At 41.5% G+C, this 24,583-nt stretch overlaps 2 protein-coding genes across 13 annotated transcripts in view; one reads left to right on the top strand and one right to left on the bottom strand.

The window, feature by feature from the left end:
* Positions 1–363: 363 nt before the first annotated feature.
* S1PR3 (sphingosine-1-phosphate receptor 3) lies at positions 364–9,971 on the top strand. 2 transcript variants are annotated; one of them, XM_036404000.2, is made up of 2 exons: positions 364–466; positions 5,623–9,971. In XM_036404000.2, the coding sequence occupies exon 2, from the start codon at positions 5,804–5,806 to the stop codon at positions 6,947–6,949; it is 1,146 nt and encodes a 381-aa protein (XP_036259893.1). In that variant the 5' UTR covers positions 364–466; positions 5,623–5,803; the 3' UTR covers positions 6,950–9,971. The 2 variants fall into 2 exon arrangements, with proteins under 2 accessions (XP_036259893.1, XP_036259892.1); XM_036403999.2 differs by lacking the exon at positions 364–466 and adding an exon at positions 587–666.
* A 3,416-nt stretch (positions 9,972–13,387) lies between these two features.
* The window catches only part of SHC3 (SHC adaptor protein 3), a 67,813-nt gene continuing 56,617 nt past the window's right edge, over positions 13,388–24,583 (bottom strand). For all 11 annotated transcript variants that reach the window (XM_036403871.2, XM_036403867.2, XM_036403870.2 and 8 more), the window contains 2 exons: positions 22,403–22,698; positions 13,388–19,374 (listed from right to left, as the gene is read on the bottom strand). In XM_036403871.2, coding sequence (XP_036259764.1) covers positions 19,246–19,374; positions 22,403–22,698 — 425 coding nt within the window. In that variant the 3' untranslated portion in view covers positions 13,388–19,245. The remainder of the gene's footprint in view (positions 19,375–22,402; positions 22,699–24,583) is intronic.

A 24,583-nucleotide genomic window follows, 5' to 3' on the forward strand; every position in this document is an offset into this window, starting at 1 on the left:
GTGCTGGTCCTGTCACTGGCACAATCCATGTGCCTATCGCTGTCCTTGGGCTGCTATTATTCACTCAATAACTCTGTCAAGAGGTACCTTTCCAGGAGCGTGCTGTAATCGGCAGTTCTGGGTCAAACCCGAAGAAGTACTTTTACCGAGAATTTCTGAATGTTTTACCCTGTGCCTCTCGACTCAAGCTCTCTGAAGGTCGCATTACTAGACACAAAGAAACAGAGGAGAAGAGGTAGAGTACGTACAACCTCACTTGAACATTCTAGTCTCCCGACCCGAGTAACCCTCCACCTCGCATTCTTCTGGGCGTTATAAATACTCGGCGGTGGGCTCTGCTGCCTCGCATTTTCTCGCCGGCTGCCCAAAACGCCGTTTAAGCATTAACCGCGCTGGTACCCCCCGTGGCCGTGCCCTGCCAGCAGCACCCAGCCCCGGGGCGCTGCTGCCCCGGGCACGGGGCACGGTGAGCGGCCAAGGGGCGGGGTGAGGCGTGGTGGGACGGGACGGGACGGGACGGGACGGGACGGGGACAGGCAGGGGCCGCCGGAGCGGGGAGCGGAGCCCGTCCGGCGGCGACGGCGGCGCGGGAGCAGCGTGCCAGAGGCAGGGGCTGAGGGCAGGCGGACGCGGGGACCGAGAAGAGCCCGGAGGGGCGGTCGGAAGGTCGGTCGGGGGTATCCGGGCGAGGCGGCTGCGGGGAGCGCGGAGCCGCGGGGATTGGCGGCGGCGGCGGGGCAGGGCCGGGGCGATCCCAGCCCCGCCCGGCCCGGCCCGGTCCTGCCCAGCGCAGCCCCGGGGCCCGAGCGGCGCCGCGCAGGCGGCGAGTTCGGATGCGGCGGCCGCGGAGCGCCGAGGGACGCGGGCGGACGCAGCAGGTACCGGAGCTCTGCGCCCTGCCTGCCCCGGCCCCTCTCCCCTGGCCGGGATGTGCCCCCGCTGCCGGCCCGGCCGAGGTGCGGTGCCGGTGCGGCTGTCGGAGCGGGAAGCCGCCGCTCGGGGTGTGTGTGGCTGGCACGGAGCGGCATCGAGCCGCGTGGGAACGCCGGGTCTAGGGATCCTTACGCCCCGTGGGTAGAACGATGTCCTCTGTGTGAGACGATCGCGGGGCGGACACGTCGGGTAACTTAAACAAGACGTTTGTCAGCCCAGAAGGCTCAGGCCGCAGCGCTAATGGAAATTTGAGAACAGTTACTGAAGTTTGGAGCGGGGGGAATGTATCGGGAGCGCTGGGGGACGGAGGAGGAAGTCAAAATGCCTTCCCTTTAACGACCACGAATTAAACCATCCGGGAGCTCCCCTCTGAGGTGTACATGTGTGCTACTCGGCGTTACAAAATTCAAACTGATGTCTAAAAGCCAGAACCAAGAAAAGTAACTATTTGTTTTCCTGAGGCTGTAAACTGCCAGCACATTCACTTAAGAAAAAAATCTTCTGCAAGTTTGTTTGAGTTCTCTGAGACATTTTTCTATAGCAGATGTTTATTGTCTAAACTTCATCTGCATCTAGCACAGCTTAATTTCAGTGGAAATGTGTATTGAAATGAACTGCTCTTTCTGTTAATGAGACTACCAGGGTAAGGGTGTCTGATAAACTACATGTGTTTATTTTTCATTTGGAAAGGCTTTACAGATACATAAAATATAAAAGGGTTTCACTTCATATTTGCATTCTTGTCTTAACCTTTGCTGTTTCTAAAATTCTCTCTTTTGGCCAAAATGTGGTGCTGTACATGGAAGCAGAGGGAGAACTGCAGTGCGGGTGGTGGCGGTGGTGGTAAAAGGGCATCAGGTTTCTTTGGTCAAGTCTGTTTGTGGCTGTTTGTAAAACAGGAAAATATGATTCCAAATTACAAGTCTGCTGAATGCATGGTATCATATGTTCTTCTGCAGGCAAAAGTATGTAACAGAAGGTCAAGTTCTGTGCTCACTTTATTCTCATTTGTTGCTTTGACTTCAGGACAATTGCAAGCAGTTTGGTTCACCTTTTGAATACAGAAATGTCTTATTTCTTCTAGCTATAAAGTGCCCAGTGACTTGTGAGAGGGCAAAAGCCCTCAGCTCCCTGTAGGACTCATGACCAAAGAGCCCACTGGAAAGGGAGAGTCAAGATGTATGGGAGGGAGCTGGTTACTGAAGGATTATCACAGGTTCCCTGTTGCCTTCTGGCACTGGGAATTATGTATTCCCAGAGAAAAGTTGCAGGCCAGGGGAGCCAGTGAGAGCTATGACCCTGACTTTCTACCTGCACCACTTTGGGGTTCAGTTGGAGAAGATAGAGGAGCTGTGTCTTGCCATAGAGCAAGTCAAGACGTTGTGGCCTTCCACACAGCATTGCTTCTTTCATGGGGTGTTGGGCAGAGGGATCCTATCCACCAGTGATGTGATCCATGGTAAAGAGCCCCTGCTCTAATTGGAAAGGGTGCTTGACCCTTCCAGGATCCTTGACCTCTGCAGGAGTCTGCGTTAACCTCCCTCCGGTGGTTAAACTCCAAAGTGTGCCAGTGGGTGAGGAGATTGCACAGAAGGGGGGATATCTTGGTGCTCACAGCTTGGACCCCAGCTGCTCTCTCCATCCTCGGAGCTGGGACAGCAAAGGTCAGCCAAATAGCTGGAGAAGGCAACTGAATTGTCCTGAGCATGACCGTGGTTCTTGACATTGTACCACTGCCTTAATTTGGTAATTTACGATCACTGGTTTAGCCAGCACATCATGAGGAAGCACAGCCAGATTGCCCCTGCACTGCAAAGAGGTTTAACCTTCTAGTGGTACCTGCTGGTGTAGAAATAGGGGTTCTCTGCTTTGCTTCAGAGGAAATAAAACTCATTTCCAGTGGTTTCAAGAGTCTGGGGTGCTGAGGTACCTAACCATGGCAGTGCTGGGCAAGCAACATGCCACAGACAGGTTCTTCAAGTTGTTTTTTCAATATTTTGAACTGAGGTCCATACTTTGCAGCTAGTATGTGACTGGGGCAAACTTGTTTTGAGGAGTAAGTCGTTGAGCTGTCACAAAGCAGTGACACATGTTATCCTGCCTTGTAACTTTCTTGTTATTATAATGCATATCCAGCATTAATTTTTCTAATTGTTAAATAAAGAATGTGCTTTCTGAATTACTGGCTACAAAGCAGGAGGTAAACAAAAGAAGATATGGCTGAATGATATTACTTGGAAATAAGTTCTAATTTATTACATAATTTATATTACATTTTAAACGTCTTGTGTGTGGTACTCTGTGAGCATCACTGAGAGTCCTGGTAAATAATAATGTTACAACTTTCCTTGTCTTCTTACTAGCTTGTCAAAGATTTAATTTTGTGATACTAAGTTTGCTATAGCAATTTTAAGAGAAGCAATTACTAACAGTGGCCGAAGCTGTACGATTTCTGCTGATTGAGTGCATCATCCTTGCTTTCAGCCAGGGGAACTGGTATAGTGCCATTACCTTTAGTACAGTCATGACACTTTACATCTGCTGAATTGTGGCTGATAAATTCCTATGTCTGGCATATAATTTTCTTCATAGAAAGAAATGTATTTGCACTTTGATAGACGAGTGTGATAAGTCACTTGAAAATGTCTTAAAGAAATATTTATTTTGTTGCATGTGGTGCTCTTAAATGATAGGAATATTATTCTCTCAGACAGTCACCAGCCAGTCTGGTGAGTATTGCTGGTTGAAATATTCTTAACAAATACTTTTCTAGTCAAATGTAATTGTTTATTTTACAGTGGAAAGCACTTGCAATTCATATGGACACAGTGGGATTTTGTTATAAGCCAATACAATGAAAGACTGTGACAGTTAATGTGTTAACAGTGCACAGATTGTAACTGAATTACAATTACACTGAACCTTAGCTGAGGTGAAGTTTTTCTGTTGAGAGCTTCACTGTTACTGTGCTTCAGAAAAGAATTTAACAGCTCAAGGACCCAGTTCAGCTCCTGGGAAAGAAATAAGGTGATCGCTGTCATCTTCAGAGTCAAAAAGGACAAAGACACCAAGCAGCAACTCTGTTTCTTGGATGTCTTTTCCTGTGGCCTCTTCAGCTGTAGTAATTTGGATCTGTGAACTAAAATGGGGAAATAACAGTGGGAAAACACCAAATTATTTTCTCAGAAAGTAATTTTAGAACATCCTGAATATACTAAAGAATTCAAGTTAGTTCACTGTAGGCTTTTATCAGATAACTTTTTTTTTGAAGAAGGGAATCAAGGAAAAGGAAGGGTGGGAAAATAGGGTGTGGGTCACCATTTAAATACCTTTACTTTCATCTGGGATGTGGTTTGCTCCTCCCCTCATTCTCAGAAGGCACTTGAAAATGCATCTCTGACTTCTCAAGTGCCCAAAACAGTCTGTTGGGTCATTAGTGGCTCAAACGTGTTTCTGATCTTAAGAAATCCACATACAGAATCATAAAATCTGAGAATGGATTGGGTTGGAAGAGACCTTAAAGATAATATTTTTCCATCCCTTCTTACCTTGATACCTGTCCTTTGAAAGTGTCTTTAATGTGTCTTTAATGTGTTTGGAAAATGTTCATGACCCTTGAGTAAATAAATGCTATGGTCAGGAGCTCCAGCTCTTAAAAAGTTCCCTAAATTATTTAATTTTGGGCCCATGAGAAGTGTCCTCCCATCCAGTACAATTATTTTCTTACCTTTCCAAAAAAAAGAAAGAAGTTATAAATTTGGTTCACATGAAACAAGTTCTGTCCTCATCTCCATCCTTGTTTTCTTAGAAAAGTGAAAATTTGGCCATTTGCTCATCCTCAGTGCATATATTTGCGGCATGAGCACTGATTGTGAACCAAGAAAGTCAGGATTTCTGGGAAAGTCAAATTTGGTGTAACTATTTTTTACTTTTAAAAAAAACCAAGAATATTAAATATATGTCCTGCATATCTACGCAAAGGGAAAAAAACAGTAAAGTTAACTATAAAGAAAAACAACATTTATAAAAATATGACTTGCCATGTTTATTTTTAAAAATCCAACTAATTTGAGTGGGAGGTTGGCTTTAGGATGACTGGCTTTCAGTGCATCTTCTCAATTGTAAATAGCAGGAATTTATACCATTAACTGGGGGAAGTTATTTTAAGCACTGGCAACATGCACACTGGCATCAAAACTTGACACCAACTTTCTCAGTATCTTTCCTACCTTGGGTCTGCATGGCAAACAAGAACAAGGTTTAAAAGCATAGAGTTTGCCCTACTGATGTGAAGGGAGTGATGTTTGGGCTGTCTTTTGGTATTGCAGTGTACACTTAGGTCTTTTTGAGAGGCAGTGAGCGCTTACTGTGCACACTATGGCTTATTGGGTCTGTTTGCCAATCCTTCTCGTGGCTCTTCTGGGTGTTTTTCAGCATGGAAATTTTGTATGGGGAAAACACCTTTGAACAGTTATGACATTGTAGTGGCATTGCCCTTGTATTTCTGCATCCAGGCTGTGTCTGTGCTTACCTGCAGCTACCAAGAGAGGAACACAGCAGTGCTCGATCTTAGTGCCCTGTCAGTCACAGACCCTCACCCCTGGCTCCTGGGTGTATGTTGCAGCTTAAGCACTGGGTGACATGGGAAGGCAGTGATATTTATGTTGAATTTGTTGATTTTATTTTCAGAGCCTGGTTTGAGAGCCACTCTCCCGAGTTAATATGCGAGGTGTGCTGGAGGTGAGGATAAACAACGCCTTCCCAGAGGAGCACTGGGAGGAACGTGGCTTGATCTCCCTCTTGTGGAAAATTATTGGAACTATATTCTTGTGATACTGAAGAAAAAAATCCAGCATCCATCAGGAAATAAATGATGGCAGCAGTTACCATGCCACCTGATGCTCTTATCAGCCCTCAAGGAAATGAAGAGGTGGACTCTCTTATTGTACTGCATTATAATTACACAGGAAAGCTTATTTTAAGGGAAAAGGCAAGTGATAAAATAGACCTGCCCACTATTTCATTTCTGATCCTATGTAGTTTCATAGTCCTGGAAAACTTGATGGTGTTGATTGCCATATGGAAAAACAATAAATTTCACAACCGCATGTACTTTTTTATCGGCAATCTAGCTCTCTGTGATCTTTTAGCTGGGATTGTTTACAAAGTAAACATTCTTATGTCTGGGAAGAAAACTCTGAGCTTGTCCTCTACAATCTGGTTCATTAGGGAAGGTAGCATGTTTGTTGCCCTGGGAGCTTCCACTTTCAGCTTGCTAGCGATAGCTATTGAGAGGCACTTGACCATGATTAAAATGAGGCCTTACGATGCAAATAAAAAATACAGGGTGTTCCTTCTCATTGGTACATGCTGGCTTATTTCAATTTCCTTGGGTGCCCTCCCCATCCTTGGCTGGAACTGTATAAACAACTTACCAGATTGCTCAACAATTTTGCCTCTGTACTCCAAAAAGTATGTTGTGTTCTGCATTAGTATCTTCATAGCCATTTTAGTTGCCATTGTCATCCTCTATGCCCGCATCTACATACTGGTAAAGTCCAGCAGTCGTAATGTCACCAACCACAATAACTCGGAGCGGTCCATGGCACTCCTTAGGACTGTTGTGATCGTCGTTAGTGTCTTCATTGCATGCTGGTCTCCACTGTTCATCCTGTTCCTCATTGATGTGGCCTGCAGAGTCAAGGAGTGCTCCATCTTGTACAAAGCCCACTGGTTTATTGCTCTGGCAGTCATCAATTCCGCAATGAACCCCATCATCTACACCCTGGCCAGTAAGGAGATGCGTCGGGCTTTCTTTCGCCTTGTATGTGGCTGCCTGGTGAAATCCAAGGTGGCCAGATCTTTGCCTATTCAACCCACTCCAGATCACAGTCGAAGTAAATCCAGCAGCAGCAATACCCAGAAGCCAAAAGAAGATTTCCCGCCGATAAATATTCCCTCATGTATTGCTGAGAAAAATGAATCTCCATTTCACAATGGAAACTTCTGTAAGTAAGGGACTACTCAAAACAAGTACTCTTCTGTGTTTTTAGATTTAAACTACTGGTGTAGTTTAAATATTCATGCACTTCAGTCACAGGGGAAAACACTAACCATTTATTTAACTTTGAGAACTTATTTATCAACAATCATTTGCTTTGGGTGTTCATTCAGTAACACACCTGATCCAGAAAAAGCCTTTCATGCTACCCAGTGGTCAGGACAGAGTCCATGCACAGCTAAGGTCATCAAGTGCCACAATGGCGTTGCATGCTAATGCTTCATTTGGCACCTCGTAGTCTTGCAAGACATCATTAAAATCTGTTAGAAACTTCAGCATTCACTAAAGACTGCTGACAATTGTAAGATGAGACCAGTTATTGCCAGCTGGGAGAAGAATTCATTGCATAAGTTTGTGATTATAGTTCTCTGTATGTATCTTGCTGTTGTGTTAATGGCCTTATAAGTATGTGGTATAAATAGCTGTATATTTGTACAATTTCTTATTAAAAAGTCATTGATTGGTAAAAGTTTACAACATGCTAAACATTGTATTGCAGTATACAGTGTGACTAATAGTACAAATAGATGTGTTTCAATGGGGATATTTAAAATGAAGTAGTAGCTTTTAACTGTCAGAAACTTTAACAAGTCATATCAATGCAGTATTTTTATTTTTTCCATTGTTATTCAAACTTCTCGTGTTTAGTGAAAGACAACATGGCAGTTGTCACTGTGGCATTTCACAACATATTTTAAGTGAGCAGTAGTAAACCATTGAGAGAGGATATATATTTGCTATTTAAAGTAGATAAAATGTGACCCCTCAATACATGTGTAACAAGTGTATGTGCTGTTTCAATGAATATATTTTTGCTTACTATTTTCAATATATTTAAAAATGTATGTCCAACCTATATAAACCTGTGTACATTGTGAATGCACTACCTAAGCAGAGATCCTTCAGTTCTGAAAGAGAGACGTATCATTTCAGAAAGCAGTGAACTACAGTGGGTTCCTGTGGAGTTCCTTCTTTCCTTTCTAGGCCCTATCACAGTGTGGGATTGTGTTAGAAATTCCCCCTGGGAAGTTCTTCGAGTGGGACAATGTCCCTTTTTCTGTCAGTGGGATCCTATGCTTCTACCATTTCTGGACACTTCTGCAGATGCAAGAGGGAAGATGTGGTACAGCAGGGTCATGCTGATGGGCATATCTCCATTTATACCCAACCCTGCCTTGGATCTGGAAGGAAGGTTTATTTAGTTTGGAAGACCTGGAGCCTCAGCCCCGACCTTTTGAGAGCCCATTTCAGAGAAACCTGACAACAACTTTATAGTTCATCACTGCCTTACCAGCCTGAGGACAGGTTGATGTTGAGTGTCAAAGTGGTTTCCTGAGTCCTGGAGCGGTAAAGACTTCACAGACATCTGGTTTCAGGTCCCCATGGAAGTGGCCTGTGGTACTTCCATCAATTGTACTTTATGGCTGGAGGCTTCAGTGGAGTTTGATGGGAAATTCTGGGACAAGTTCCCATTGTCTCAGTAAGAATGTATACATCTAACTTCATTGGACTCTTTCAAAGATTTGTGTTTAATGTCTCAAAATACACTTTGCCTTATGCACAATCAGAAGTAGTTGAGGCTTTTTTAATACACAGCCTGAAAGAGCTCATCCTTAGCTTTACTGTGGTCTTAATCATTTAAAGCAGCAGCATTAGACTCTTCTCAAATATGTATTGTGTATACGTTCTTTATTGTATGTAGCAAAGACCTTTAAAATGTAGAAGTTTGCATTGTGATTATCTTTTACAAATTAATAGTCTGTAAATGTAGAAAAGTGTATAAGAACAAAGAAGAATTGTATTTGAATGAAATAACTGTGAAAGAGAGTAGTAAATATGAAATAATTTCTACCAAAAATGTTGAAAAGCAGTGCACTTAGAGAAGAAGAAAAAGCTAAACCAAGGTAAGCATGATATAACTATATGGATTGTAGATACAGGCTGCAGGCTCTGTAGCTTTGTCAGAAATAGAACTGGTGACATTGCGTTGCATGGCTTGATAAGGTTTTTAGATTTTACATTGCTATTGGGCTGTATTGTGGAAGTTCTCGCCTGAAGTTGTGGCTTTTAAAACTGTAAGCTCAAATATTTGTGTACTCGTGTTAGTTGCCAGAGTGGTGGCACATGTCAGCTTCCTTGCTATTGTAGAGCAGATAGGCCTTAGGAACACACTGGTTTGAGAAAACATGGTTGCTGAACGCACAGCAACCCTCATGTCAAGGATGTTACATGATTCTTATTATATAGATGAAAAATAAAAATTTTTGATGGCCTAAGTCCAAAAAGATGTACATAAAAGTGATATTTAATATCTGTGTTCTAGCCTTAGCTATTGTCAATATTGATGCATGGTACAAGTAATGCAAAGAACTCTACCGTTAAAGGCCATGTGGTTGCTTGTTAGTACAAAACCGTTTCGTTTTACTTTGATTTCCTTCTCTTATTTTGGAGCTGTGGGGATATTTTGTTAGTTCACTAGCCTGCTGTACTTGAAGCAGGTTTCTAAGATTCATGGCTTCATATGTAACACTGCTAATACAATTTACAAAGTACTTATGATTGGAGAAAAAACCTGTTGTCAATACAATCTTCAGTGGGTCCATCCCGTTGGGAAGTACTAGGTAAGGCTTAGAATGTGGAAGATTTCAGAGCAGAATTTAAATTAGGATGAGTCAAGAATTTAACAGCAGTGGACTTTAAACAGCCAGGAAGATCACATACCTTTGAAGCTGAAAAAAGATGGAGAGTATCTTCTTTCACCCTAAAATATTAGAAAATTCCTCCAAACACATCCCAGAATCTAACCTTTTATCATCCAAGGCTGATTTGAGCATACAGTTGGTTTTACATGGAGCAAAGGCTACAAAGCCTTTAATTCATATTATTTAAGGAATTGGAGTATTTGTTTTGATTATGGATTATTAAATAAATGCAAATCCAGTCACCCATGGAGAAAATAAAGGTTTTTACAATCTGCTTTCCAAGAGTCTTTTATTGCCAACAGTCTTAGAGAATGTTTTCAAATCACTAGGTACCAGACACATTTTGAAAACTTCTAATAAAAAAATCTCGAACCTTTAAACTAAAGGTGTCAAGTAACAGTCATTTTTCAAAGAATTTTGAAAAGGTTTTGGCCTTCTATGGAAAACATTCCTTTAAACTCTGGGTGTTGTGGCTGAAGGCAGTACTCCAGAGGGTTGGTTGAACAGGGATCTTCTCTTGGAAATGAGACTAAAATGGGAGGTGTGTCCCCAGTGGAAGCAAGGTCAGGTGACTTGGGAAGAATACTGAGATGCTGTTTGGGAGAAAATTTGTGTAGGGAGTGTAGAGAGAAAATTCATGTTGTCTAATCTCAGTTGGAGATGAAGCTGCCAGAAATGTAGGGAACAATGAAAAGAGGTACTTCAATATCAGTGACAAAAGGTATCTTAGAAATAAAATCAGCCCATTGTGGGTGAGGATGATCACATCACAAATAGGGCATGGACAAGGCAGAGGTATTTAATGCATTCTTTGCTTCTGTCTTCAACACGGCTAACAGACCAAAGCTCTGTGCACTGAGCTTCCAGGACCATAACTGCAAGAATTATCAACTCCCAGTTGACCCTGAAGTTGTGCGGGACTAGGTGCTCCAGCTGGATCCCTACAAATCTATGGGACCTGACTGGGATTTATTCAAGAATAGTCAAAGAGCTATTGCATTGCAAAATCTCTTCATGGGGTTTTGGGAATCCAGAGAGGTCTCAGCTGACTAAAAGGTGGAGAATGTTGTCTCAAGTTTCAAAAGTGGTAGGAAGAAGGACCCTGAAAACTACAGGCCTGTCAATTTTGTTTCAGTGCCCAGTGAAATCATGGTCAAGATTATTCTGAGAGGTATTGAAAACCTGGAAGACAATGCATTCATCAATCACAGCCTGCACAGCTTCATGAGAGGGCAGAGTCCTGCTTGTCAAACGTGATTTTGTTCTATGACAAGGTAGCCCACTTTGTTGATCAAGGGAAGCCAGCTGATGTAATCTTTTGGGGTTACAGCAAAGCTTTTCATAATATCTCTTTCAGAATTCTGGACAAAATGTCCAGCCCACAGCTGGATAAACACATCATGGGGTGGGTGAGCAGCTGGCTCATGGGTCAGGCACAAAGGGTTACAGTGAATGGGGTGACATCGCAGTGGGGACCTGTCAGTGGTAGGGTTCCACAGGGTCCCATCCTCAACCCTCTGCTCTTCAACATCTCCAGGAATTACTTGGATGAAGTACTTAATGGAATACTAAGCAACTTAGCTGATGATACTACACTGGGGGAAGCTGCCATCTCCCTCAAGGGCAGAGAGGCCCTGCAGAGAGACCTCAATAAATTTGAGGGCAATCACCAACTGCAAGAAGTTTAAGGGCAAGTGTTGGGTTCTGCACCTGTGATGGTTGAGCCCTGATTGTGTGTGTAGACTGGGGGATGGGAAGCTAGAGAATGAGGCACTGGAGAGCAGCAGTGAGGAAACAGACTTGAGGATCCTGCTTAATGGCAAGTTGAACATGAGTCAGCAATGCCCCGTCCTGGGGTGCATCAGGCACAGCATGGCCAGCTGGGCAAGGGAGGGCATTGTCCTGGTCTGCTCTGCACTGGGGCAGCCTCACTTTATGTGCAGGGGGCTGGTTTGGGCACTACAATATAAAAAAGATACTAAGCTATTGGAGAGTGTCCAATAGGAGGCCATGTGGATTTGGAGGGGAAGCTGTGTGAGAAGCAGTTGAGTCTTATCTTTTCAGCTTGGAGGAGACTGAGAGAAGACCTCATTGTGATCTACATCCTCATGAGGGGAGGGGACCTCTTCACTATCATGACCAGTGACAGTCCTTGAGGAAGCAGCATGAAGCTGAGTCAGGGGAAGTTTCGGTTGGATGTTAGGGAAAGGCTTTTCACTCAGAGTGTGGTTGGGCACTGGAACAGGCTCCCCAGGGAAGGGGGCATAGCACCAAGCCTCACAGAGTTGAAGAAACATTTGGACTCTCAGACACAAGGTGTGATTCTTGGGGTGTATTGTGCAGCACCAGGAGTTGGATGTGATGATCCTGATGGATCCCTTCCAGCTCAGGATATTCCATGATTCTGTGAATGCTATGGAGCTGAGGGTGGCAGGCTCTGCATCTGCTATCCCCAGAGCTGGAGGAAGTCTTTGCCCCTGCTTTCTGGGAGTAGGGTCAGTCCATTGGCCTATCTGCTTGGAGTGCAGTCTGCTCCAGTTATGCTAGGCATGGCTGCTCCCTGGAAAGAGACATTTTGCAAGTGTCTAGAGTGAAACTTTGTGCTGCCTTCAAGGCTTGTTTCCAACTGCTCTAGTAAAGAAATGGAAAACACACCTGTGCATAAAGTGCCAGGCACCAAAAAGCTTGGGTCCTAAAAGTGGGCAGTCAGCTCCTTCTGAGCAGAGATGTGCTGGTATTCACCTGCAGATGCCATTTCACCTGCCAGCACAAGTAAGGACACTTCCAGCAGGAGCTGGGAGCCTGGGCCATGCTAGGCCTGGAGAAACTCCCTTCTCGTGGCCAGACTCATGGGGGCCAGGTACAGCAGCAATGATTGGGGGTTTCTGCTGTTGTCCTGTGGCCCCCCAGGACCTGAAGAAGGCTGGAGGCACCATGCAGAAGCATGCAGAATTTGCAGGTGCCCCTGGTGCATTCAGAGCTACATTTCTTTTCCCCAAGAGCAGTGTGACTTTCTAGGGCATGCTTAGGCTCAGCTTGTGTCCAAGTGGTTAAAAGAGAAGGAAGGGCCTTTGCAAGAAGACGTGGTCAGTGGAGGAAGAGGACTGGGGTTAGAGCTCAGCAGAGCTAAGCTTCCTGCTGACATGGAGACAACATTGTCCTCTCCACAGCACACAAAGGGGCTGCTCTTGTCCTTGCAGCCAGTCCCCACGGACACATCATGGAGTGCACTACCCTTTTCTATTCTCACCTCTTCAGTGTGCCAAGCAGGAAAGCTACCTTTACAGGACAGAGCATCATCTGGCTCAGAAGGAGGGCCTGTGTTAACACTTGCATGTTTTTGCAAAAGTAGTATTTGTTGAAAACAAATGTGTGTTGTCTCTGTCAAAGAACATGGAGCTCCTGTGGTGGTGTAAGGTCACTGTAGCTGAGGTCCAGGTCCTCATGTGCCATTTGGCCCTCTGAAATTGTTCATCCCTGATTCTACTGGGTTGAGCAATTGATTGACTTATTAATATTCAGTATCCAGGTGAACCTTTTGAAATGGCACATATTCTGCCCCAAAAGGTGCCTCCCTTCAGGTTGGAAGGCACAAGATGCAGAATGGGCTCCCAAGCCCAATCCCAAACCCAGCAAATAAACTCCATTAAGGAACCTGAGCATAAGAGAATAGACTCAAGCCCACTTTACATGCATTTCAATCTAGTAATAGTGCTCACTGTTTTATTACTTTGCTTAAACATATACAAACTGAATAATCAGAAAACAGTTGCATGACACTTATATTCCAAACTACATTGCTCAAGGACTTCCTCAGAGGCAAAATTTGTCTCTATAGCTAAAATATCACAGTCAGCAGAGAGGCAAAGACTTGAGATTCACAGAAGTGGTTAGGAATATAAATTATCACAATATTTCCACATACATTATTTTTCCTGCAATTCTCAGTTAAAAATGTTTCTAAAAGTAATAAATATTATTAAATAACAATTGTACAATAAAACTTCTTTTTACAGCAAAATAGTCACTTTTTAATTTTGTTGTTGCTGCCCACACAATGCAAAGAAAACATTTACCTCAAAAGAAGAAACCTAGCTTCTTTCAAGTTTTAACTCTGCAGGACTTTACTAAGAAGCAGTTATCACAGCAATCCAGACAAAAAGGACACAAATATATACTAATTATAATCTTCACATTCTTCACTTAATAGAAAATTTAATGTAATTTTGAATTAATGTATGCCTGGGTGTGTTTGATGTCATGTTCCTCATGGAAGAAGCAGGAGGACTGCTGGAAAAAGCTTCCATTTGACCTGGACTTTATTTGATCTTTATGATAGCTACATAAAGTGTAACTCTGCATCTTAATCTCAAATTCTGAGGCTACCTTTGTTTTCTGAGTCATCTGCACTCTCTCTTACACAGTAGGGTAGCAGAATGAGTCATCTAGTTCTAGCTTCTTTCTTCTTTTGGTTTCCATGACCTGTTGTGTTGTCAAATAAGGTTGAAACACTCTCTCTTTGTATGGTGCTTTTGCTAGAAATGTGTAGCTCTGAAATATTATCCCCATTACTGAGACAAAAAAAAAAAAAAAATGCCCTGCATTTTCTCCCCGGAAGCCTTAGGAGATGTTTACTTTGGAGTGTGCAGAGGAACAGATCAGGGCTTGTGAACATAAATGTCTCAATAAGAGATGAGCAGTAGGCTTTGTATCCCCAGAGGTTCTGCTTTAACTCTATCAACCAATTAACATGCTTATAAATTGGCAACAACTCTCCATTCTCATTAGTGGTGTAAATGCCTACTGGCTCATGTTTCCAGGCTTCGCATTTCTTATCCCTGAAGTTTGCTCTCCCAAGACAGCTTTTCATTCTCTGTCCAAGCCTCTGCTTAACTGCAGGCAAATTGTATGTCCATGTTATCTTTTCCATGGGCATGCCCTCATTCCAGCTGCATCCAATGCAGATATGACCAAGGTCCACAGACACTGTATGCGAGTGAGTAGAGTAAGTCCAGCTGATCACAGAGCACTAAGTGGAAATTCACCAACTATTTTGACAGCTTTGAAATTCACATGAATGTGTGAAGAGTGAAAACCTCAGCTTGAGCAAAAGAGACCATGTAAGTCAAAGCAGTTTTGACAGTACACTAAGGTATGTCTGAATTTAGACTTTATGCAGACATATTTTGAAACTGTCAGGCAGATAAAAAGGGAACTATGTCTCTTACTTCATCTTAGACTTCATTTATGCAAATATGGATTATGGTTTACTTAATATAAATTCTTGGTTCTACTTACTTTGGATAAACATTGGAAGCTAAGAAAGAAGTCTTGAAATTGGAATTTGTAATCTTTTTTCAGAGTATTCACAAATTCCAATTATCCCTCTGATAACTGCAAATTTTCTAGAAAGTGGAAAACTTTGATGGTTATCAAATGTTTATGATTCATTAATGATAATTAATTAATGATTATTAATACATTATATCTGGTACTGATGTGCCAGCAGCAATCACATTACAGTATAATTTTTTTTTTTTAATTCTCCTCATCTTACTGCATATGATGCCTGGGGACCATGGTGATAAGAAATGTGAGTAAATTATTCCACAGTGTGGAAAAAATATGAATATAGGCTATAGAAAACTTAGTGCTGGCAGGTGACATTTACCAGACTGTAAAACATTTTGTTCCATTTGCACATTTTGCACTGAAGTCTTGGTCCCAGGACTATGTCCTTTGTTCAAGCTTTTATTGAATATCTGGCAGACAGGTTTTGGCAGAACCAGTGTTACCTACCATTGTGAACCCTGTAGGAAATGAAGTGGAGTGAAACAACTGTATAACTGGGCAAAAAGGCAGGCATTAAGCCATGGAAATTGCATCTTCTCATAGGGTGACCAGCCAGGTATGGTTAGTTTGAACATTCTCTTCTTGCATTAAGGAAAGGGAAGCTGCAATTTCTCACTCTGAGCAAACTCCCATTTGTCAGAAGGTAATTCAGTTTTCAGACCATATTTTCTGGTTTCAATGCTTCTGAAGCATATGAAATAATGAATAGTTTGGGAACATGAGTGTACCTAGATGTGCAGCCTATCACTGCCAGCAACATTGGATGAATTCTATTAGCTTAATAATTAGTCTAGATCCACAATAAAAAGTAATCAAAATCATCTGGTTAACATATAAGTGTTCTTTGTTTAGCCATTGATTCCTATAGTTGCAACACGACTGAAATCAAAACTGTTAATCAGATAAGACTCAAAACCAATGTAGACAGTCTTGCAGGATATTTAGAGTTCCAGTTCTGACTTCTCAGCTATTCACTGGAAAAACAACAAAAGATACTATAATATCACCTAATCTCAGTGATTATTATTGAGTCTAGAAATGTTTTCAATTCAGTAAAATCCCACTTCTTGAAGTCAAGTAGTGAATTACCACAAGCAAATATCTAGTCTTTGAGATTGCATAAAAAATAATAAAAAAGGTGAAGTACTCCAAACCAAAGGTGAACATTAAAAGACTCACATTTTTATGCTGTCAGTTGTCAGGTTTTCACCTAACTTCTCAGCATTTAAATCTATCTTACTACCTTTACTTCTCTTAAATTGGTGGCAGCGTTGGCTCCTCACAGAAGTGAGCCCAGCCACTCTAGCAGGTTCAATTAGTTCTTGGTGAAACCAGTTGGTCTAATGACAACTGGTTTGGAGCCGCTATCCAAACAGCTTTACAGTTTATTTGCCCTTTTCATAAAGGGGAAAGCCAAATCCACCAGAGCAACAGAGACAAAAACATGGCTGGATCCACAAACTGAGTACTGAGCAGCACACATGCTCTTCCTTTCTGGACAGTTGTGAGACTGTGTGGCTCCCAGTGATGTAGAAAAGCCTCTGTGTGCTCATGTGTGGCCAGGCAGGATGTGCTGGCAGCCCACTGTGTGGGCAGGCACTGTCGCAGTGCAGCGGCGCTGCTGCTGTCTCGAACACAGGGCATCTAGGCACGATGTGTGCACCCTTTGCATCACCAGAGGATATGCTGAGCTGGGCAAATTGGCTGTGCTGACAGAGCAGCTCAAAATAGCCACATTCCCCTGGAGGCACGGTTTGTGAAATATAGTCTGGGAAATTCAGTATTTCTGTCAAGCAGTTTCATTTTGTGTCTCCTTGGCATCAGCTTTAATTTCCAAAACATGCAGCTAAGTGGCTGCTAAGTTATTAAAGCTACAGCTAGGACAGTAGTAAAAAAATTAAGATATCTATTTTGGTGTATATTTAGTGCCTTAAATTCATACACCCAAATCTTGTCACATTTTTGCAGGATATTTAGGAATCCAAAATGGACACAGGAAGCAGGTGGGTTTCCTGAAGACACCTAAGAGGGTTATGCAACAGACTTTTAACTGAAATGATATGCAATATTCAAAGATAAAAAGACACCTTCTCTTATAGGTAGTGATATCACAGTGAAAACTTCCCAGGTCATGGCTACAGGAAGGTTAGAGCATGGAATAACAAGCATTATATATGAAAAAAAAGTGGCAGCTGAGAAAATTTAAACTGGTGAGTTTAATATGGTGAGACATGGGTAAGTAAAATCATTTTGTGAGACTCTCAAAGTCATTTTGGTGGATACTACTTTGGCATATAAGATCTGTTCCTATTTCCTTGCCACTCCCGGCCTAGTAAAACAAAATTTTAAGAATTCCACTAAACGCAGTGCCGTACTGATCTGGGTTGAATTCAGCATTTAATTGCTCTCCTTAGCTCTCAGCTACCATTCAGACCTAGAAATATCAAATAATAACTACCTTTAGTAAAATTAATCACAAGCATTTGGTTCACTAATGTCTTAGTTTGGCTTCTGGTTGTCCTAGTTACAGAATGAAGTGTATTTTTACATAGGTGCATGATTAGTCTTCAGTGTCTCAATAATTTTCAGTTTTCAGATTGCTCAAAATCAAACTTTCAAGTTGCAACTTCACCATATTTAAAAGCAGAAGGTACAAGAAAGTTATTTTGGAATTTTAACATGATAGTCCTGCTGAATATATTCTAAGTGAATTATTCAGTCAGTTTGATTATGGTGTGACAAATTTTCAAATTCTTAGAACCAAATGTTAACTTTAAGTATACTGTGGGGTAGGCAGGTACTTAACCTAGACTTACCCTGCTGAGTTTTTATGAATCAGGTCTGAAGATTTGATTTGAGAGACTGGTGTTAGAGAAGACCTTGGATTGCTGAAGGCTAAATCTTGACTCTGGCACAAGCATTGCATTTACAGGAACCGAGTCTATTGAATTTGACTCATAATAAGATTCATAGAATGGGAAAATAACTTTATATAATGTTTAAATGTGAACAGTACAAACATCCCTTAAAGCATTTTCCAGTACCAAAAGTCAAGGGCATTGCTGCCAGAAATGTGTCTTAATTGTATCTGTATTTTTTAAACTTGATATTTAGAGAAAAACAGTATATTCCCAATGCCTATCACTTGCTGAAGGCCAAAATGAAGTTATGCTTTGGCAAGTAAATGCAAGTGACATCATTTGCAAAACTGACCACTGAGTTCAGAGAGTTTTCACTGCTTACAAGAAGAAAAGATTTTTCAGATATGTCTTTGAACAGTCATGTACATCTTATATTAAGCCTATTAAACACAAGTTATTTGAACTTGTCTAATCAGTATGCAACATCTCGTTTGAGACTGTTAGTTCAAGGACACCTAGATCTTCACCATAAGCGGAGAACTACTCATAAATAACCTTAGCACTGAAATTAAAAAATTGAAGTTACAGTATACTGTTACAATATCATTAGAAAAATCTAAGCACACACCTCGTACACATAGAGATCACACCAAATCTTTGTTAAAGTAAGATACAAATGGTTTGAATAGCATCATATAAGAATTCAAACTTGACGTCAGAAAGATAAAATCCTTTTGATATCAGTGATTGTGAATAATGCTTTTAAAAAACATTTTATGGTAAATTTCTGAGTTGGAATACTAGTTACTGAATTCAGATTCCTTCCATGGTTAACTAGCATAATCCATCTGTAATCCCCATAGTTGTGCTTCTTAGGTAAAATCAGAAATAAGATTTGTAATATTAAATTTCTCAAGAAATTGAGACTGCTGAATTTATTTTTTTATCTGAACAATCACACTTGTTATTTTTCTTTTGGTAAAAACACATGGCACAGAAGATAGTTTTATACTGTCAACAGACTGACTTGAAAAATATAAATATATACTGTATTTATATATATAATGTGTATATACACTATCAACATTCACATTAGAGAATCTGAACAATTTTGGTGAAATTACTTTTAAGAAAGGTTTCTGATGTGATTTCATGTCACATAAAGCATTGAAAATGTTCAAGTGGACCATATGAAATGGGGCTTCTTAAATTTAAAACATACATGTGAAGTGTATGTGAATATGTGGGGGTTTTTTAATGTACATTTTCCTTTCAAAACTGCAATTTCTATGAGTTATAGCTTGCAAGTTGCAATAACTAAAAGAGTTATCTGGAGTCAGTGTTTTCTTTCAGCAGGCTGTTGCAGGCAGAGTTCACTCACTGAAGAAACTATAGGCAAATTATTCTCAAGGTGATAGTTGATGAGATGACTTATGCTGTCAAAGACACGATCTTTTGTACGAACCTTCAAAAAAAAGATGAAAAAGATGCAAGAAGACAGATTAAAGAGTAAGGTACTTTTCCCTTAGCTTAACACCAAAATTATCTAAGAATAAAATGACAAAATCATATTTTAGAAACTGGTCTCTCTTCCACATATGGTGGAAATTTGGCACTTATGCAGTGTGGCTTCTGTTTTCTCTCTCACTCCCCCTATTTTCACCAAATAAATATTTTGCATGCAGTTCCATGGACCAGCCTACTCTTATTACTCTTTCTGAATAGGTCTGCTTGAAAACATCTCTTCATGATTTTGTTTCACTGTAAGTCAGATTTTTCTTCTTCAAAGGACTACCTACTTTGAGATGTTTGTACCTTTTTAATTAGGAGGAGCTATCATGCCAGATATGTCAGAAAACAGCTTCTTCGTACACTTCAGCATTTTTGTGCTTTTCTTCTTCCACTCTCAAAAATTCTCTTCCTAGAAAGTGATCCGTCCACCATATGTGCTTAGTTTGGGTTTGTCCTATGATGCACATACATCCCTGTGCCTTCAGAACTGAAACACTTCAGGGCAGGAAAAATAATTTTTCCAACCCACATGCCAGACCTCTGTAGCAGCATCCTACTGGTATGCAATATTCCACCCATGATAAGAGGAAATTGATGTTGCAGGATAAAACAGTCAAAATTATCTGAACCCAAAAACTAATCTATATTACAAAGCAATCTCTAATTATTTAGCCACATGTTCACAAAACATTTCCTTCCTATGTTGCAAATGAGTTAGGCATACAACTGCTACAGGCAGAGCACAGATCCACCTCAAGCAAGCATGTTGCACTAAAACTTTGTGTAGGGCTGGCTCTACACTCCTTCAATCAAACGCCTGTGAGCACTGCTCTAAGAAATGTTGTCTATTTTCCTTTCCTTTCCTTTCCTATTCTCAGGAAGAGAGAAAAACTTGTGTTAAAACTTTCAAAAGTCATCTTATGCTATGGTGGACACCCCTCCTGAAATAATTCAGTTTCAACATTAAGTTCTGTAAAATTGCTAGAAGTTTAACACAGTATGTCACAGGATTAAAAAAAAAAAAGAAAACAAATAACTTTGATGGTATATGATGCTTTCTGGTCAGTCTACACATAGTTATATCACTGAAGGAAACCAAAAGGCTCTCCCAATTTCTGAAGCATTCTGCTTTGAAATGTCACTGTCTCTAAAATTAAACTATAATTTTAAAATGAAAAGATATCTTTAAAAAAGCACTAACTTTACTTATCTGTATTCTGAGATGTTCTTACCATAAGTTAGACACTCTACCGTCACCAGAGGTCTAATTCTAAATGTAGAAAAATCCTGCAATCCTCCATTTTAAGCATCCGTTGTCTGAATGAGGGATCTCTTTTTCCTATTTTTACTCTTTTGTTAGCTGGATGAGTGCAGAAGCAACTGGACAGTTAACTCTGCTCTGAGAAACACCCTTAAGACCTGTTACGTGTCACTGGATACTGTGTGTGAAATTAATTTTCAGGCAGCCTTTGTGTGAATCAGTCTTCAAGAACAATCCCGCTGAGACCATGCAGATGAAATACAAGCCACTGGCACACTGTGGTGGCTGGCCACAGACTGGCATGTTATTGATGATTCTCCACTTTGACAAGTTGCAAATAGGGCTGCTCAGAAGCTGTGTCAAGATCCCACAAATCATACAGACAGCACAGCTGTCTGTAAGTAACCACAGTTGCATAAAATCAGTGTTCTGGAACAGTGCCTCCTGAGCCAGGCATCTCAGAGACATTTGGGCCATGATGATACAAGCAGGCTGAGGGAAGGATAGGTGCAGACAACAAGCAGGTCCCTAACCAAGGAGGTCAGCAAATTAGAGATGCACTAGAGGCAGAGCAGCAAAGATGGGGGAGCCCCTCCAATCTGCACAGGAAAAAAATGCCCTGGAAGTCACAGGACCTGAGTATTCCCCAAGCCAGTCCGCACTGCAGCAGAGCTCCCGGTGGGACACAGCATTCCTGCACTTGCCAGGTCACACAGCAGTGTTTCCCGTGCAGTAGCCTGTAACAGCTGTTTGTGGGTTCATGAGGAAAAGAACTAGGCTACCTTGTTGCACGAGTCACAAAACTTGGCAAATTTTAGCAAACGAGGCTGCACCTCAAGAGGCATTAAGCCACTCCCCTGGGCTGGTGTACCCATCAAACCCAGGACTAGGCAACTGGCGTCTCAAAAGTGCAAAATCATTCTTTGACTGGCCTCATGTGGCAAATGTAACTAATTGCAACAAGTACCATGGACGCTCCTCACCACTGCAATAGGGACTCTGCAGGACTGATATAATCCTGCCACAGCTTTCTCAGCTCAGATGCCAACAGGCCAACTCCTTTATGGGAGTTTCTCACTTAACTTGGGGCTGGTTACCTAAAGCTGTCCTTTATAGAGGAAAAGGAGTTGCCTATTTGCAGCTACCAGGAGTCAGGAATAAAACTCATAACAATGATTTCAATCTCTCTGAAGAGTTTATGCCTCTGCAGAAGCAGGACAGGACAGCTACAGAAAACTAGAGCTCCCTTGCCCCCTCCATCCTGCTGTGGGGACCATCCCTTCATCAGCTGAGGGAGTCTATTTGCAGCAAAGAAATGGAATGGGTTTACCCCGATTCTCTCCTGGGCATACATGCAGAGAAATACAGAGGGCCTGGTCCATATCCCAGATAACAGAGAAGCCAAGCAGGCTAGCCAAACCTCCTTCCTTTAGCAAGAATGCTGAAGTGGCTTAGCTGCACTTTTGACCAAGACCACAGCAGTGGTCAAAGTGTTAACTTGCTTGTGAATCAGGTCCCTAAGGCTCCCTGCAATGTGCAGAAATCATGTGCTAGGTCTTCTGCTAGGCATCAGGGAGGGAGTTAGAGATGTGACGGCACATCAGAGATATGAGGTGGTGCTTATGGTAAGGTGTGAATAAGCTGTAAAGAAGATTAAAGGCATTTAGAGAAAATGAGTAGAATCAGAAACCTCATCTGATAGTGATAAGTCAGTGCTTACAGTTCCTTCTGGGTCCACCAAAAGAAGATGCTTGGCTTGTCCTTTGTGCATGCCTGTCAGCACATAGGAGCCAGGATTCGTGGTACTCTTCCTCACAAGGAAATCTCCACATTTCTTTAATAGCTGTTCTGCTTCTTTCCTGCTCATCTCTCCTTGATACCATGGCTCTGTACTCAGCTCCTCAGCTTCAGTCCGGACAGCTGCTCTGGATAAAGGAGGACTGGTGCATCCCATGGAGGTGGATTTCTTCAACATAGCCTCAGATGCTTGATTCTTGAGAGCATCTTCAAATGGTCCTTGTTATGAAAATAGAAACAAGAGCAGGATCATTCAGATGTAAATCATGTAGCCAAATGGTAATTATCTGGTCATTTTAAACTGGATTTGTTTTGCATTACAACCACTTCTGTTTATGAAAAAAATAAGGGAAGATACACTAATAGACTTACTGATTTATATAATATATTAAGACTGAGGAGTGTAATGTGTTTAAAATATATATTATGCACAGAATGATACTGATAAAAATCAGGCTGAACCTTGGCAGGATTTTTTGAAAGGTACTGGTTTATTTCACTAGTGGCTATTGTCAACAGCTGTATTTATACAATCTGGTAGCAGGCAAATCTTTTCTTCAGTCTTTCTAGGTATTTCAGACAGTTTAATTTCAAATAAATTACATAATAGGGGTACCTAACATAATTATGCTCATATCTGGTCTCTGTTCAAACAAGTCATTCATTTAAAAATTATCCATTACTGAGTCTCCAGCCCAAGGCTATGTCTAGTAAGGAACATTCACCCTCACCACTCAGCCTACTCCTAGCCTCCATCCAGGAAGAGAACTTCACAAAACAGACACAGGTTAACACATTTAACACCATTTACCTAGTTAAAACCAGCTTTGGGGAAGCATATTTTAAACCTCAGCTAAGTCCTGAACTCAGTGCAACTGTAGAGTTGAGTAGAAAAAAGTGTCATTATGGATCCCAACAGTCTTACAGAAATAGCAAAGAGGATGCATACAGTGCTTTGTTACATGTTGTACTGACCTCTTGGAAGCTATTTGCTATTGCAAGACCTTCATCTGGCCCACCAGTACATATCCAAAAGAAATGTTGTTCTGTGCCCCTAGGCTTACAAAAGGACATCTGGAGAGCAGCACAGTGAAGTGATACACCAGCTCTGAACAGATTGTTCAGATGCAAGGAGTACAAAGCCCTGTTTGCATGGGGCCACAGAGGCTAGTTTAGCTCAAAGAAAAAGGAAAAATATTGTGCTGTCACTGTTTATCGATATCTCAGCCAGCTATTAAAAGTAGCTTACTAATGTCTGCACTATACCACAGTCTGCATAGAGTCCAACATATGTTTATCTCAACAAACTACCATCTTAGGGCTAATTAGCACATTTTCTAATACTACTTTTCTCTGATATTCCAATGGCTGATAACAGCTAACATCCCTGATTTCAAACAGAAGATTTTTTTCCTTTCAGATCTATAATCACAGATAGATACTCTCTCAACTTTCTTCCCTCCTCCTTTCTTTCAATTGAACACCTCACTTAGCTGCTGAAATACAGCCATATCTCAGCAAAAACATGCCTACACTAAGATAACAGAAATGTAGATACTTTATTTTACAAATAATTTTTTAGGCACCAGCTGCTTTGTCTCACTGCCTTTTAATTATGTGAACTGAATTAAATAAAGCATGGATAAGCAATTTATTTGAGGTAGGAAGAGTAAAAAACCCAAGAAATTTTTCTGTGCATCAAATGCTTTCACTATTTCTTCACCTTATGTATCTTCTCAAGGCTGAAAACAATGTGTATTAGTAGCACCGCTACCAAACAATGTCTGACGCTTAAGCGGTGGTTTTGCAGCTGTGGTGATGATTGTGATCTAGGAAAAGCTGCCTTCAAAGTTGGAACAGATAGGACAGTAGGCCTATCCAGAGGAAGAGGTAATCAGTACTTTAATTTCCATGCTACATTTCTTGTAGCACAAAGCTTTTCCTATATGCATTGACTTCCTCACAATACTCACAGGACAGGCTGAAGACAATTTTCCACCCATCCATACTTTACTTCACATCACCCTCCTTTACTTTCTTGTATGGCAAGCTTCCTGATTAACTTTTCCTCTGACATAATTGCCCATGATATTAAGGACAACAT

Source organism: Molothrus ater, chromosome Z (assembly GCF_012460135.2).
Source record: "Molothrus ater isolate BHLD 08-10-18 breed brown headed cowbird chromosome Z, BPBGC_Mater_1.1, whole genome shotgun sequence".
Lineage (NCBI taxonomy): Eukaryota > Metazoa > Chordata > Aves > Passeriformes > Icteridae > Molothrus > Molothrus ater.